General features: G+C 40.6%; 1 protein-coding gene across 1 annotated transcript; it reads left to right on the top strand.

The window, feature by feature from the left end:
* Positions 1-6681: 6681 nt before the first annotated feature.
* Positions 6682-15110, top strand: LOC117298687 (monocarboxylate transporter 3-like). The gene is made up of 4 exons (XM_033782006.1): positions 6682-6871; positions 14082-14225; positions 14411-14868; positions 14991-15110. The coding sequence occupies exons 1-4, from the start codon at positions 6682-6684 to the stop codon at positions 15108-15110; spliced, it is 912 nt and encodes a 303-aa protein (XP_033637897.1).
* Positions 15111-16598: the final 1488 nt, after the last annotated feature.

The raw sequence follows: 16598 nt of genomic DNA, 5'->3' as shown, positions 1-16598 counted from the left end.
TGGCTTTTGTCATGATGGGGCGTGTTTCTACCAGAGCATTGGTGGTGCTTGTTGCAGAGAGCCTATTGTTAAAAAAAAAATCGGCGACTTCTTGAAGAGTGAGGCTTGAGACGCAATACGTGGGTGTGTCTTTGACTTGAGGCTGGAAGAGAGACCGGGGCTGGTTGGTGATACGAAACAATGAGAGGATTCACTTTTGGGAAGACTGACCTATGCCCCTCCTTTACTAGACATTTTGAGCTTGGCATCCTGTTTTCAATTCAATTCTTGGGCTACATCAGGATGGGTTTCTATCAAGGTTACACATATCTTCTAAGTGGACTGACAATAATTATGTTGTATTGAGAGTCTTACAACTCAAAGTCAACCGTCGTACACAATGAACGCAGCAACGCAAGTAGTTTCAGTTCAAGCGAGTGAACATGGAGGGCATGTTGGGTATAGGAGACATGGAATGCCTTCAAGAGGGATTACACAGTGCCAATGGTGGCAAGTTCTGCCTTTAGGAGAGCTTCCAACCAACCTCTACCTTCAAACCCATGACCCAAGACTTTGTTGAAGGACATTTGTTGACTCCCCAAAACTTGTGACAAACTTACATGTAATCCTCACCACACAGCCTCTTCAAAGACAATACTGTACTGTTTCATCTTGGCAAATGGGCCTGGTAACAGTTAAATGTAAATGACTGGTAACTGGCTAATGATACCCAAGCCTTCATCCGTATGGACTGTAAAAGGGGTAACCCTGTTTCAGCCCTATAGGAGTAGGTGGCAGCATGGTATTGATGGATAGTAAGATGTCAGGGGGGATTTCACAAAGAGTTAAGACTACTTTTATCTCGAATTAGGACGAGTTACTCGTCCTAACTTTTAGGACTAGCCCTAGGTTTTTATCATCTCCTAGGACTAGTCCTCAGTTAGAACTAGCCCCAACTCTTTGTGAAATCTACCCCCTGGTTCCGCTGATAGACGGGCGTGGTGATACAAACATGGACATTATGTTGTGTAGTAAGCCTTCTGTATGTTTGGCTTATCAGCTCAATAAAGAAAGAAAACGGCTATTAAACGGATAGGAACCAAACTATTTTATCGACTGTTTTGTGTTATTTATTTTAAAGTATTTCTGTCCAAATTGCTAGTGAAACTGCCGTCTGATATACCGAGAGATAGTCTAGACTTGATTTCAAGTTTGAGATCAGCCTAGCATAATTCCCCTACACTTAGCTTTATCCACAAGAGGGCGCTGTTTAATCCAATAACGACATGTAGAAGGATTGACTACTAAAAACACGATCACAGACTTGTGTGTAGGGGAACAAGGGTTGTCCCATTTTTGAAATTTTATTCAAAAACATGACCACACTTTGACGTTCATTCCGGTCCAAACAGGAGGTTCAAATAAAGACAAATAATTTTGCTGAACCGATGGCACAGTCATAATCCTTGTGCCATCTTGGAGCTGATGATGTACTCACATTATGTTTTTAAACATGACCCATTCACGATATTGTATACGTGTGCGCATATATTCGCGAATTGTTTCACGACATTGCATACGTGTGCGCACACGTTTGCGTTATGCGATGTCCCTTCAGGGCATGATACTTATTGTAATGCCTCCTGCTGGCATTTAGAGAGAGAGAGGGACTCAGCTTGTATCATGAACTTTGGTAGTTTTAATCACGTTAACACTTGGCTGCCATCTTGATGGAAAGGTACATGAGTAGGGGTTAGACTCTAGAGGGCGCTAGTCCTGTCTGTATGCATGTGTGAATGTGACATCCCCTTTTCTTTAAAGATTAATACAATGGAAATGAAGATTAATCTCAAATCTTTTAAATCAAATGTTCATTAGTCCAGTTTTTCCTTAAAAAGTTCAGTCCTCCGGAGAAACATTGTTCTGTTTAAAGGAGTCTAGGTTGATTAAACTTACAAATTAAACTGTTCTTTATTGTATGACTGTGTGTCTGATTGTGTGTTTATTTGTTGTGTTTAGTAACATGATGGTATGTTGTTACAAATCAAGTCTGTTTGGCTTGTTCACTCTCCTGCCTGATCGCGTCACTGTCGGTGTTCCTGAGGGGCGGCTAGAAAGCGGTCTGCTCTGGGGTTGTGAAGGAGCATTGCGAACAGGAGTTGGTTTGGTAGAACTCAGGGGAGCTGGTCGCAGATGAATCCTGTTTCGTCTGAGCTGACTTCCACTTTCCGTTTCCACATTGTAGGATCTAGGAGTAGTTGATTTGCTCATAACTCTACCTTGGCTCCAGGTTTTGTTAATCGGATTTTGGATGTAGATGGGTTGGTCGTTGAGGAGTTCTTGGATAGGGGTACTGGTAGAGCGTCTGTTGTAGTATTGCGTTTGCGAAGACTGGTCTGCCTGCAGTATATCTCGCACATCGTCACGATCTGGTGGGGGGTGGTGTACTGAAGGTAGTGTCGTCTTGTACTTTCTTCTGTTCAGTAGCTCAGCAGGGGATGCAAGGTTTGACTTGAGTGGAGTTGCACGGAGAGTTAGGAGGGCTAAGTTGGGATCGTCCCCTGACTCTCGGCATTTGGTGAGGATTCTCTTCACTGTTTGGATATGTCTTTCAATGAATCCATGACCTCTGGGTAGTAGGGTGAAGAAGTTTGGATCCGAAAACCGTACTGCTGTGCTAGGGCTCGGAATTGGGAAGAGGTGAACTGCGTGCCATTGTCACATACGATAACCTCTGGGATGCCTTGTTCGGCAAAAAGCACACGTGAAACTCTTGTGATGGTGCTTGCAGTGAGGTTGTCAAGTTTGCGGATAAACGGAAATTTGGAGTAATAATCCGCGATAATCAGGTACCAGACCTTGTCGTGGTGGAAGAGGTCAGCTCCAAGGGTGTGCCATGGACGTGGTGGAACTTCCATACTGATCATTGGTTCACGCTGTTGAGAACGCTGGTATTTCTGGCATGCATGGCAATTTGTCACCATATTGTCAATGTCTTTGTATATACCTGGCCAGTAGACACAAGATTTTGCACGCAGCTTGCACTTGTCGATGCCCTGGTGACCGCTGTGGATCTGTTGTAGTATGTTCTGTCGCAGAGAATTTGGAATCACGATTCTACTGCCAACCAGGACTGTGCCGTCTTCTATGGCTACGTCATCTCGGACTGACCAGTATGGTCTGATGGAGCATTGTATTTTCTTGATGCTGTCAGGCCAGCCGTCTGTGACTTGTTGTTTCAGCAGCTGGAGGGTCATGTCTGTGGCTGTCTCTTGCCTTATCAGCTCCAACTTTGTTGGTGTCACGCTCACGACATGGTGTATACGGACTTTCATCTCTGGTATCTCATGCTTTTCCACTGGGGAGAGTCGTGAGAGTGCATCCGCAACGACCATCTCTTTACCAGGCTTGTAGCGTATTTCTATATCGTAAGCCTGTAGACGCAGAAGTATACGCTGTAGTCGTGGTGGGGCCTGCATTAAGTTTTTCTTGTGGATATGCTGGAGTGGGCGGTGGTCACTTTCCACGAGAAATCTTCTACCGTACAGGTAAGTATGAAACTTCTCACATCCGTATAGGACTGCTAGTAATTCTCGCTCTATGTTTGCATATCGTGTCTCTGCTGGTGTGAGAGCTTTTGATGCAAATGCTATCGGACGACCTTTTTGTACTAGGGTTGCTCCTAGTCCTCTGGTTGATGCGTCAACTTGCAGTATTACAGGCTGCTTTTGGTCGTAGTAAGCGAGTGTGGTGTCTGATGCTATCAGAGCTTTGATGGAGTTGAACACTTTTGTGTGTGATGGAGACCAGATATACTCAACATCTTCACGAAGGAGTGTCCGCAGTGATGCGGAGTGTTAAGCTAATTGAGGGATGAATGGGCCCATGTAGTTGACCAGCCCTAGGAAGGTTTGCAGTTGTTTCCTATCACCTGGGGGCTGCATCATTTCAACCGCCTTTACTTTATCTGGGTTGGGCCTCACTCCATCGGGTGAGTATATCAGTCCGAAGAAACTACATTCAGTCGTTTTGATGATGCATTTTTCGGCATTCAACTTGATCCCTGCACGTCTGGTGTGTTCCATAGCTTCATGAAGGTGTATGTCATGGTCTCTTGCGCTTTTGCCGAATACTTGTATATCGTCAGCGATGCCCACAGTGCCTTCACAGCCACGATAGGTTTCGTCTATCTTTTGTTGAAAGACATCCTGACTCATCCTGAGACCAAAGGGCATTCTCAAGAATCGGTATCGGCCAAAAGGGGTGTTGAATGTGGTGAGGTACGTAGATTGTTCATCTAGTTCGACATTCCAATAGCCGTTTCTGGCATCAAGCTTGCTAAACATTTTAGCACCGGATAGCTTAGGTGTGATTTCTTCGAGAGTAGGCACAGGGTAGTGATCTCTTTTGATGGCTCGGTTGAGGTCCTTGGGATCTAGACATAGGCGCAGTCGGCCGTTTGCTTTCTCACGTATCACTAGTGAGTTAACCCAGTTTGTTGGCTTGGAAACTTTCATGATAATCGCTTTGGATTCCATCTCATCTAACTCTCCCTTGAGTTTATCTCTGATCTCCAAGGGAACCCTACGTGGTGGGTGTATAACCGGTCTGGCTTCCGGATCGAGAGTGATGTGGTATTTAAAGTTCTCAAAACAGCCAACAGTGCCATCGAAACAATCGGGATACATTTCGAGGAGGTCAGATTTACTCCCGATATTCGGCCTCTCGAGAAGTGGTGTATTTCTTTGGATGTATTTTGGAGAACGATGTGGTGTTGGTGATTCAGTTCTCGTCACCGATGGGTCAGCGAAGTGAACGCGTTGACCGCTGCATGTATCTTTCGTGAGCTTTTCCTGTTGAAGTTGGACAGGATTATTTGTTTGCTCATTTTCCACCACAGTTGTTGTTTCCACTGCACAGTGTAATGTGATCAAGTTCAGGGCTTGGCATGTCTTTAGGCCAAGGATTGCTGGGCCCGCTGCATCAGTGACGTAGAAAACGCAGTTGTGCTTTGTGTCATTGTACATGCAGGGAATTTTCACTGTGCCCAGTTGCTTGATTTTGGATCCGCCATATGCAGTGAGTGCCATTTTACTTGTTTCCAGCGTGCTGGGCTCTGGATTTCCGTTACTGTCCAATTTCTCTGGAAAAATGATGCGGAAAAGATGGACTGGCAGAAGGTTACTCTGAGCACCAGTGTCTACTTTGCACCGGAGCATGATTGGTTTTCTGCCTTTCTGGTTTATGCGTAACTTTGCAAAAACTTCATCTCTCGTGTCGTCGAATGAACCAATACTGCTGACTTCTATGGTGCCAATGGTGAGGTATTCATCAATAATTTCCTCTTCGTCAAGGTAATGCACTCGTCTGCGTGGAGATTTGTGGGGAGGTTTGCGTTTTGGGGGTTTCCCAGATCTGCATACTGATTGCCAGTGGTTCTCTTTCCCACAGTTTCGGCAAGTACTACCATAGGCGGGGCAGTTGCTCTTTGGTTTTAGATCGTGCACCCGGCCGCAATTGTAGCATGTAGGCGGTTTGTTTCCTTTTCCTGGCTGTTTGGATCTGGTTGTGCGTGATGCGTTTATGGACTGTTCAGTCTTGCCGGCTGTGTTTGAGTTGCGGCTTGTTTCTGGTAGGGACTTGAGTTGATTTATAGTTGCTTCATGGCTTCGAGCAACGTCGATGGCATCATTTAGCGTTAGTTTCTCGTCCTTTCCTATCAGCACTTTTTGTACGTCTTTGTGTGACGAACCCCAGATCAACTGGTCAACAAGACGATCTTCCATTTCTTTGTCGTCTCTGTATTTGCATTTTACAGCTATGGCTTTCATCTTTGTTACAAAATCATCAGCTGCCTCATCGACGTTCTGTCGCATGTCTTGCAATTTGTATCGGTAGATACGATGGTTTGACCTTGGTTCCAAGTGTTTCTGGAAGCGGGACAGTAGCTTATCTGGCTTTTTTCTGTCTTCCTCTTCTTCAAAGGTCCAGCTATTGTATTTATCTAAACCTTGTTCTCCTACCCATAGGAGGAGATAACTTGCTCTCTCTTCATCATTTGCTGATTTTAGTACGCTGCAAAACATTAGTTCACACTTTTGTTTGAACCTGGAGAACGTTGCCACAATATCTGGCGCTTCCCAGTCCATCTGGGGGGGCTGAGACTGCAGAGCTGAACGCCATCGTAATGTATTGTATTACACAGTATAGTATAATTGAAGTTCTCAGTACTGTTTTCAACGTTTTGTTTACGTGAGCAAAAACGGCAAGAAAATCACACTTTTATTGATATGATGACTTTGTTTTGCTACTCACATAACTCTTCAGTTTACCGCTGCCACCATGTAATGCCTCCTGCTGGCATTTAGAGAGAGAGAGGGACTCAGCTTGTATCATGAACTTTGGTAGTTTTAATCACGTTAACACTTGGCTGCCATCTTGATGGAAAGGTACATGAGTAGGGGTTAGACTCTAGAGGGCGCTAGTCCTGTCTGTATGCATGTGTGAATGTGACACTTATCACTTATGAATCCACGTCCCTCGTACGTAGTGAATGAATTCATGACCCTCGCAGTGAGATGATGAACGCAAACAATGATGAGCTTTTGTCAAAGAGAGCGTCAATGATCGCACACACAGGCAAACCGAGCATTTTGGTTTGGATGTTGATGTATCTGACAGTCGAAATTAATTTAGTAAATCATGTCCGACGATGGCAATCCCCGTGGAAGCTGGTTCGCCGTATTATGTCTACTAGTTTCATGGTTGATGTGGACAGGAATTCTTAAGGGTCTAGGCATCATGCTGCCAACTCTTACGGAGCAATTTACAACCGAGACGTGGCTGACGGGCTGGTTGATGGTAATAGTCGGTGACTCCATCTACCTAACTGGTAAGGTTTACTTGTATAAACTTAGGCAGTGGACACTATTAGTAATTACTCTAAATAATCATTAGCTTAAAAACTTACTTGGTAACGAGTAACGGGGAGCTGTAACATTTTCCATAAGTTATTTTCCACGGATTTGATTTCGAGACCTCAAAATTAGAATTTGAGGTCACGAAATCAAGCATTTGCAAGCACACAACTTCGTGTGACAAGGTGTGTTTTCTCGCACCTTCGACGACAACCAATTGAGATCAAACTTCATATGTAAGTTATTTTATGCATAATGTTGAGATACAACATCAAGTGAGAAGACTGGTCTTTGACAATAACCAAAAGTGTCCACCAGTTAAGGATTGATCTCAGTGAATCCATTGAAATTTTGGGAGTCTAGAAACCCAGATAGCATCACAACAAGAACCAACGTTGGGCCAACGGAAAACTTTCATTGGACCAACATTGGCTGTCAACATTGGCCCAACGTACTTTTGCTCATCGGCCTTATGTTGGGCCAATGCAAAAGTTGGCCGAACGTTGGCCCAACGTAGACATTGGCTCAACATTGGGCCAATGTCTTGCCCATGTATGTTAAAACATTGAACCAATATCAGGACAACGTAATCAAACATTGAGCCAAAACGTCAGCATTAGCGATGATTCTGACGATCAAACATGTCCTAAAACTAACAAGCAAATCTAATCACATTTAATTTATTTTATGACCAGACATACTTAACTTGGTCATATCGCCGACTCATTTGGCGTAGTATGATTCTTGTTATAAAATTAATGGTTGTCGACGAAACATCTGACCGCTGACCTAATTCCAACATATAACTGCGCAACATTTCAACACAACTCCATCGTTTTCCATTTGAAAGCTTTGTCGGTTTGCAAAAAAAAAAAAAAAAACAATCAAACAAGCAAACCAACTCCAACAGCAGTGTATCAACGTTTTGTTTCCAATGGTGTCCCCAAACTGATTGACAATCGATATGAAACCCGATCAATTATTTGAAAATTTCTGCCAGGACTTTGTTTTGTGATTTCTTTTGCATAAATTATCTTCTATTAAAGCTTTTTAGCTGTTCCGACCTACGGAACAGGTACTGTTTTCGTCGAGATTGTTATTAATTTTTTAAATTATTATTCTTTGTTTCCACCTAAAACCTCAAAAGATTTGAACACGTTTTTTCTTTAAAGGCAGTGGACACTATTGGTAATTACTCAAAATAATTATTAGCATAAAACCATTTTGTGGTAATGAGTATAGATGGGGAGAGTTTGATAGTATAAAACATTGTGAGAAACGGCTCCCTCTGAAGTAATGTAGTTTTAGAGAAAGAAGCAATTTTCCACGAATTTGATTTCGAGATCTCAGACTTAGAAATTGAGGTCTCGAAATCGAGCATCTGAAAGCGCACAACTTCGTGTGACAAGGTTGTTTTTTCAACGGAAGTTTAATTAGCTGTTCCGACCTACCGTCGGAACAGGTATTGTTTTCGTCGAGATTGTTATTATTTTTATTAGCTGTTCCGACCTACCGTATTAACAGGTATTGTTTCTGTCGATATTTTTTTTGTTTTTCTTATTCTTTGTTTCTGCCTAAAACCCATAGCAATTGCACACGTTTTTTTTCTTTAAACCTAATATTCTAGACCATAACTTCAAAAGAGTGAAATCATATACCAAATTGAAGCTTAGAACATAAGCTTTACTCTAAATGTAAACACAATTAAAAATCTTCATTAATTAGCCACGTAATCTTCATTTGAATATAACTGGATGCAGTCGCTTCCATGTTATTGTTAAATATTCTCTTTGGTAAATGCCATACAGTATGTACCTATCATGAGTTGTGACTTCTTGAGATGAGTCTACGCGTTTGAACATAACTGGATGCAGTCACTTCCATGTTATTGTTAAACATTCTCTCTGGTAAATTCAATTCAGTATGTACCTATCATGAGTTGTGACTTCTTGAGAGGAGTCTACTCAAGTCTCCTTTTCTTGTTTTTCTACATACGTTCTGGACCACCAGCGCAGTATCTGTTTCTTCGTTTCCTAACCGAGTTCTGGACAATGCTTTGTACACGAAGGCTTAGGGTTTCCGTTTAACGAACGTGCGTGTTTAAATAGCGGTTTTTGACGACGACGACATACCATGGTGTCCACAGAATTACACTAAACTTAAACAGTTTGAAGATAAGTACAGTTGAAAGCTTCCCTTAAAATATTACTTGCTGTGGTGTTGTAGTTTTTGAGCAATGAGTGAAAAAATGTCAAATTTAGACTCCGAGGTGACGTCCTCCGTGGACGAACGTGCGTAATTGAATAGGGGTTTTTGACGACGACAAAACCCCTAAAGGCATCTAATACTACATTTCAACCGTACTTAATAGTTAAAGGCATTAGCAGTTCATATTTAGTGACAATGTCGCAAAATCATGACACGAGAATTATTTCGCCGGATTATAATCCCCTCTGTTGATACATATACATGTAAACCCTCGTAATATGCATTGGGCCTCATGGCCTAGTGGTCATCAGTCGCGCTTACATTTCTGATACCTGCGAGTTCGAATCTCCGTGTGAATTTAATGGGTATTTTTATCCCCCAAAACTAAAAACATATTTCTTTTTGTAATAATTAAGTTAGATTCTTATCTTTATATCGATAGTGTTGCCTTTCTTTGTCTCAATTGTTAGCCAAACATAACCTGTGTGCATGCATGACACGATGATGTTTGAAAAACACAGTAACCGGAAAATGGTGATCATAAGCGCAGAATTTGGTGGTTAAGAGTTCTGAGAAATCAAATCGTACTAGATCAAACATCAAACCACCGACCCCCTAAAAAATTTAAATCGTAATTAATTAACCACGTGACCCATATTTGCATATTTAATTGTACAAGGGGACAAAGTTGTTGGAACTTCCTGTTGATGCTGACATCATGAGAACATCAGCATAAGTATTGGAATTGCACTACCTATTGAACCACTTGGAGTGTTCAAGGAGTCCAACACGTCAGTCTAGAGTCCAACTCTGATTGTAAAAATCAATTCAGGCATCATCTTCAATTTAATTTTATGCAACAAGCAAACATATAAATTTTGTGATTTTATTTCAAAGGGTAACATAAATGGCTGTTAGCAAACGGTTTTCAACAAAAACTACATGGTGTACGTGCACAATACTCTTACTGGCCTCATGCATTTACCTCTAGATAATAAATCAAGCATTCAGTTCAAAATGATAAAAGTTTGTTATTGCCACATTATTCAGCGAACCATGAATCATACACAGCTACTATTCACAAGAAAATCTATGTGTGGAGGGTAACAGACAGCACACAATGGAACCGGAGTTTAACAATGACAAAACCAAAAGTGCAATCGTCAGCCGTTGAAGTTTATTATACATGGGGCTGATGGTGATCAAAAGGATAAAAGTCTGTTGTCGATATAACGGACCATGAATAACGGACCGTATGCACAAAATAGAACATTCAAAAGAATATCCATATAATAGATTTGTCTGGTGTATAAACTGATGTCCCAGCCATGGGATTTTCGTGTGTTTTTGCTAGATTCCTCGCTCCCAAACCAAAGTGACTACAAAACGTCTCTAATGGATAACAATGGTATATTTCGACATGGTTTTTTTCCCAGCAAGAGTTGTGGGGCCCAATATCTCTAGTATTTATTTTGGGTATTTTGTTTATCTGTTTCATTGAAATACATGGTTACGTTTTATTTTACGCTAACTGTTTTTGTGTTTGTTCTTCCTGGAAATTTGAATTGTTTAGCCGCTACATAAGATTACACCCACTAAATAGAATTGCTTACATTGCTTTCTTCGTTAGAAAAAAGAAGGGGGGGGGGTCCGTACTCGTTTGCTTCTTATGGGCCCCTCCATCCCCTACATGTGTTTTGCATTGATTTTTAGTTTTTGCTTTCTATTATTGTACGATTGCACTTCCTTGTAATAAATTATATATTACCTTCTGTGTAGACTAAGCAAGTCTCGCGCGTATTTGAACTTGCGGGACCATTATGTTCCAAACCTTATGGAGTTTTACGTGGGACATTTTGTTTCGTCCATTATTTTAGTTTAACGTAGTTTATGACCATGAATATTAGAAATATTGTTGGAAATGTAATACTAGTTAACAAACGTATACAAGTAAAATCCTTTCAACAAAAGAAATCCTACTTTCGGGATTAATTATCACAGGAAGACGACATCCTAATTTTAGGATGTCGACTTCCCGAGATAAATTAGCAAAGCAAGACGACATCCTACTTTTGGGATATCGACATTCCGAGATAAATTATCACAGGAAGGCGACATTCTTCTTTTAGAATGTCGACTTCCCGAGATAAATTATCACAGGAAGATGACAACTGACGTTTAGGATGTCGACATACCGAGATAAATTATCACAGCAAGACGACATCCTACTTTTAGGATGTCGACATCCCGAGATAAATAATCACAGGAAGACGACATCCTACTTTTAGGATGTCGACATTCCGAGATAAATTATCACAGGAAGACGACATTCTTCTTTAAGAATGTCGACTGTTTGTAGTTATAAGACTCCTTGGGGATAGGAGAAAAATGGAAAAACCGTGACCTCAATTTGACCTCTACTTCCGGGTCAACCGGAAGTGGGACCATATCTCAAGAACTACTCAACCGATTTTCAATTTGTTTTCACTTACAGACTCCTTGACATTAATATTGACTGTGAAAACTCGTGACCCCATGTTGGCCTCTACGTCCGGGTGAACCGGAAGTGGGACCATACGCCAAGTACTATACAACCGATTTTCAATCCTGTTTGTTCAGTTTTATCCTCCTAAGGCATTAAAAATAAACTTTGAAAATCCATGACCCCAAGTTGACCTCTACTTCCGGGTCAACCAGAAGTGGCACCATATCTCAAGAACTACACAACCGATTTTCAAACTTTTTTCAGTTACAGACTCCTTGGGCGTTAGAGATTAGCCTTAGGTTACCGTGACCCCATGAAGTGGCACCGTAACTCAAGACACTGTACAGTATTTTTCAAACTTTTTTTCAGTTATAGACTCCTTGGTAATGTTAACACATAATCAAAACAAAAGAACACGGAACAGCTTTGTGTTTGTTCAAAAACACCTAATGTCTAGTTATATATTATATCACTCGGTACTTATTATACAGCATATTAGGCTGTAGGCTGTTTGTATTGTGTTAAAATAGTCACATGGATATGTATGTGTTTGAGGGTGCAATTAGTAAAATATTTAGTTTATTAACGTACTAATTACACACTGAACAATCTGGCCAGTAACGGGCCAATTATGGGCCAATAGTGGCAAACTGTGTTGGCCCAATACAAAAGTGCCAGCATCATCTTGAACGTTATAGGGCCTGTTAGTCTACTGTGTGAGTTTTGGCAATTGTTACTGTGCAAAAAGTATTTTGGCCAACCTTCTGCATTATCTGGCCATTGGCTGGCCAATTCTGGGCCAAATAGTGCCATGCTATAATGGCCTAAAACAGAAGTGCCAGCATCTGTACATGATGAGTTATGGCAACTGTACTGGGCCGATTAATTGCCAATGTTTCAAATGTAAATGCCAGTTTCGAGCCAATGTTTGCTGGGAGACTCGGGCATCGGGGACAAGCCTGGGGTAATCTTGACCCATAATGACCTTAACTTCCGGGTCAACCGGAAGTGGGGCCATAATTCTTAAGAACTACACAACTGATTTTCGTTTTTTTTTTTCAGTTATAGACTCTTTGGGCAAAGACCACAACTGGTATTTCTTGAAATCAGACCAACTATAATCTTTGAAGCCCTCAATCGAAGCAAAAGACCACGGAACAGCTTTGTGTTTCTGCACAAACACCTAATGTCTAGTTAATAATTATTGTAATTTTTTTTAAAGACTTTGAATTAAGTTGCAATTCAGCGGTATGCTGCGATGACATTTTTAAATAAATAAACCATAATTTAATAAAAAAAATTATAGCACACAATTATTTTGTGCTAAAGTGTATACCTGCTTTATTATTTTACTGGTTTTTGCATAGCATTTTAAAATTAATTATTCATTGCTGCTGTTTTTTTTGTTTTTTTATATTTTTTTTTATATCATGGACAACTACACTTTATTGTAATGGACTTTTTTATTGCAAAGTAATATCATTTGAGTTTAATATGTTTGATATATGTTTTGCATTTTTATTTTATTAATAAAAACTGACAAGTTTAAATGCTGGGTGAATTTTCGTCAGATAGCGAAAGTTTTACTTTCCGACATCTGTCCACTGGTTTTTTGGCGGCATACCATTTTGGCAAAATGGTAGAAAACCTATATTAGGTCAATACTGGTTTTGTAGCTGCACTATAGAAAATCTTTTCTGGGCCAATTTTTTTTTTTTTAGCGCCACGCCATTTTGGCAAAATGGTATAGACAACTTTTTCTGGGCCAACACTCGTTTCGAAGCGGCACACCATTTTGGCAAATAATGGTATAAAAAACCGTTTGTAACGGCGCAGCATTGGGCCAGCATTGAACCGACATTGGTCATAATATGCAGATTTCAAGGCAGGGTGTCAAAGCTGTGCCACAAGATGGCTTAAGATTGTGAAACAATTAAAAACTGACAAGGTTATGTAATTTGTGTGGATTTTTGCTATAAAATACCCCCAAAATTGTAGATATTATTTGACGAGCCATTTTTTTTTATATAAATCTTGATTGCAATAACGTTAAAATTTTGAGTAACTGATAATCAATATCAAAACATGGGTACAAATTCAACGGAAGTTTAAAGGAACACGTTGCATTGGATCGGTCGAGTTGAAAGTAGAATACAATGATCCACACAAACATGCCTCGAAATTGCACGGTTTTCCTTTTACCTCGTCGACTAACACGGCGGCCATTTATGGGAGTCAAATTTGTGACTCCCATAAATGGCCGACCGTGTTAGTTGGCGGAAAACCACGCAATTTTGAGTGATACTTGTGTGGATCATTATATTCTGCTTTTAAAACATCTTTCTAAGCCATTATTGCGATGTTGTTAGCCTATAATTGTTCGAAAATCAAAATGATACCCGGGACGAAGCTGGGATAATGAAACACGGGTAAGTGTGAACGAGGATTCACAAATTGAAGCAGTGTTTGTTGCTTTTATTACATAACTGCAGGTATCTTTGCAGCACCACTTGAATCTATATTTGGAACTAGAGCTGTGATCGTAGCGAGTGGATTCATGGTCGGGGGATCTGTGATTACTGCCTCCTTCGCAACGAGTATCGTTCAACTCACCGTAATACTAGCTCTTGGATTCGGTAAGATGAGCAAGAATGACTCAAATCTGAATTACTATACCTGAATTGCAGCATTGATAATTTTAGTTGTGAGACTAAACGAACAATTTTACACGTCTGCGACAAAATGTATTTCTTTTAGTGTGTGGAGTTTTGCTATTATAACAGTTTATCTTTTAACACAGCATTAAATTTTTATTTTACAGGACCTGGGATAAGTTTTGCAAACATATTGTCCAAATCGATGATTGGTCGTTGTTTCAATACTAACTATGCTACGGCCAATGGTATTGGACAGATAGGGAGTCCATTGGGATTGATTCTTATGGCTCCTTTAGTCCAATTACTTCTTGATACCTACGGATGGCGTGGAGCTATGCTTTTGCTTGGTGGAATTAGTTTACATCTTGTCGTATGTGGCGCTCTTCTCCGACAACCATCAACAGAAAAGCAGAACCAAGAGTCATATCAACAAGTGCCCTCATGTGAAGAAACGAAATCAAAATTACGAAGAGACAAAGAGTCAACTTCCAGAATACAGCTTATGAAAGAAGTTTTAATGACGATAAAACGTAGTTTTGGTATCTCCGTCTGTTTGCAGAAAACTTTCTGGATACCAACTGTCATAGCCATATCAAACAGATTGTTACGTACGTTATGGAATGTATTTTACGTTGATCACATACTCAATAAAGGTTTCAGTGCTGAAGATGCTATTGTATTTTGCATATCTGCAGGAGTGGCCAAATTAACTTCGAAGTTTCTGATTGGTCCCCTCGTTGACAGAGGTGTCTTAAAGTTACGAACTCTCATGGCAATATTACTTACAATGTGCTCAATAACTTTATTGACCGATCCGTGGGTGAACTCATACTGGCTAGCGATAGTGAATGTGGCAATTTATGACTTCACTAATGGTGGAATTTCTTCATTGAATGACGTCTACATGAGGGAGTTGATTGGCCCTGAGTTACTTACGTGTGCATTCAGTTGGATGGAATTGGTGGCTGGAATTGTTATCTCTTGCAGTGGTTTTGCCCCAGGTAATAACGTCTTTTTATCAGCATTATTCTGTCCATTTTAAAAGCACGCTTCAAAGGCATTGGGCACGGTAATTACTCAAAATATTTTATTTGCACTAAACTTACTTGGTCGAGCAAAGAAGAGCTGTTGATAGTATACATCACTGGTAAAAACCATTATTGCAGGGGTTATCATAGTTTTTGAGTAACAGGTAATTTCTCACTCAAAGAAATAGTTGAATCTGGCTTGAATCTGGCTTGAGTTGGTGATGTGATGCAGGTATCCGTTTTTATCGGAGTATAATAATATCCAGATCCAGATATCCAGATCCAGATCTTAGAAAGACCTTTGGGTCTAAAGCTTCCTCAGGCTTCTAGTGGCACACACATATTTGTGCATCAAGATTGTTTTTGCTTTTGTTCATTTCTGACAACTTCGATGACCAATCGGGAAAAAAATTGTCACAGTTTTGTTACTTTATTAATATCTTGGGAATACTGGTCTTTGACAATTGCAAAACTGTCCAGTGACTTTAAAAGATATAATTGCTTACTGTGATATATTTTATTTTGTCTTTCACATTTAGGTTTGATACACGACCAGACTGGAAGCTACGACCTGGCTTTTGTCATGATGGGGTGTGTTTATACCACAGCATTGGTGGTGCTTGTTGCAGAGAGCCTATTGTTAAAACAAAAATCGGCGACTTCTTGAAGAGTGAGGCTTGAGACGCAATACGTGGGTGTGTCTTTGACTTGAGGCTGGAAGAGAGACCGGGGCTGGTTGGTGATACGAAACAAAGAGAGGATTCACTTTTGGGAAGACTGACCTGTGCCCCTGCTTTACTAGACATTTTGAGCTTGGCATCCTGTTGTCAATTCAATTCTTGGGCCACATCAGGATGGGTTTCTATCAAGGTTACACATATCTTCTAAGTGGACTGGTAATTATTATGTGGTATTGAGAGTCTTACAACTCAAAGTCAACCGTCGTACACAATGAACGCACCAACGCAAGATGTTAGGACGAGTTACTCGTCCTAACTTTTAGGACTAGCCCTAGGTTTTTATCATCTCCTAGGACTAGTCCTCAGTTAGAACTAGCCCCAACTCTTTGTGAAATCTACCCCCTGGTTCCGCTGATAGACGGGCGTGGTGATACAAACATGTACATTATGTTGTGTAGTAAGCCTTCTGTATGTTTGGCTTATCAGCTCAATAAAGAAAGAAAACGGCTATTAAACGGATAGGAACCTAACTATTTTATCGACTGTTTTGTGTTATTTATTTTAAAGTATTTCTGTCCAAATTGCTAGTGAAACTGCCGTCTGATATACCGAGAGATAGTCTAGACTTGATTTCAAGTTTGAGA

This window comes from Asterias rubens, chromosome 13 (genome assembly GCF_902459465.1).
Source record: "Asterias rubens chromosome 13, eAstRub1.3, whole genome shotgun sequence".
NCBI classification, from domain to species: domain Eukaryota; kingdom Metazoa; phylum Echinodermata; class Asteroidea; order Forcipulatida; family Asteriidae; genus Asterias; species Asterias rubens.
The sequence above is the reverse complement of the archived record's forward strand: the minus strand, read 5'-3'. Positions and strand labels throughout refer to the sequence as shown.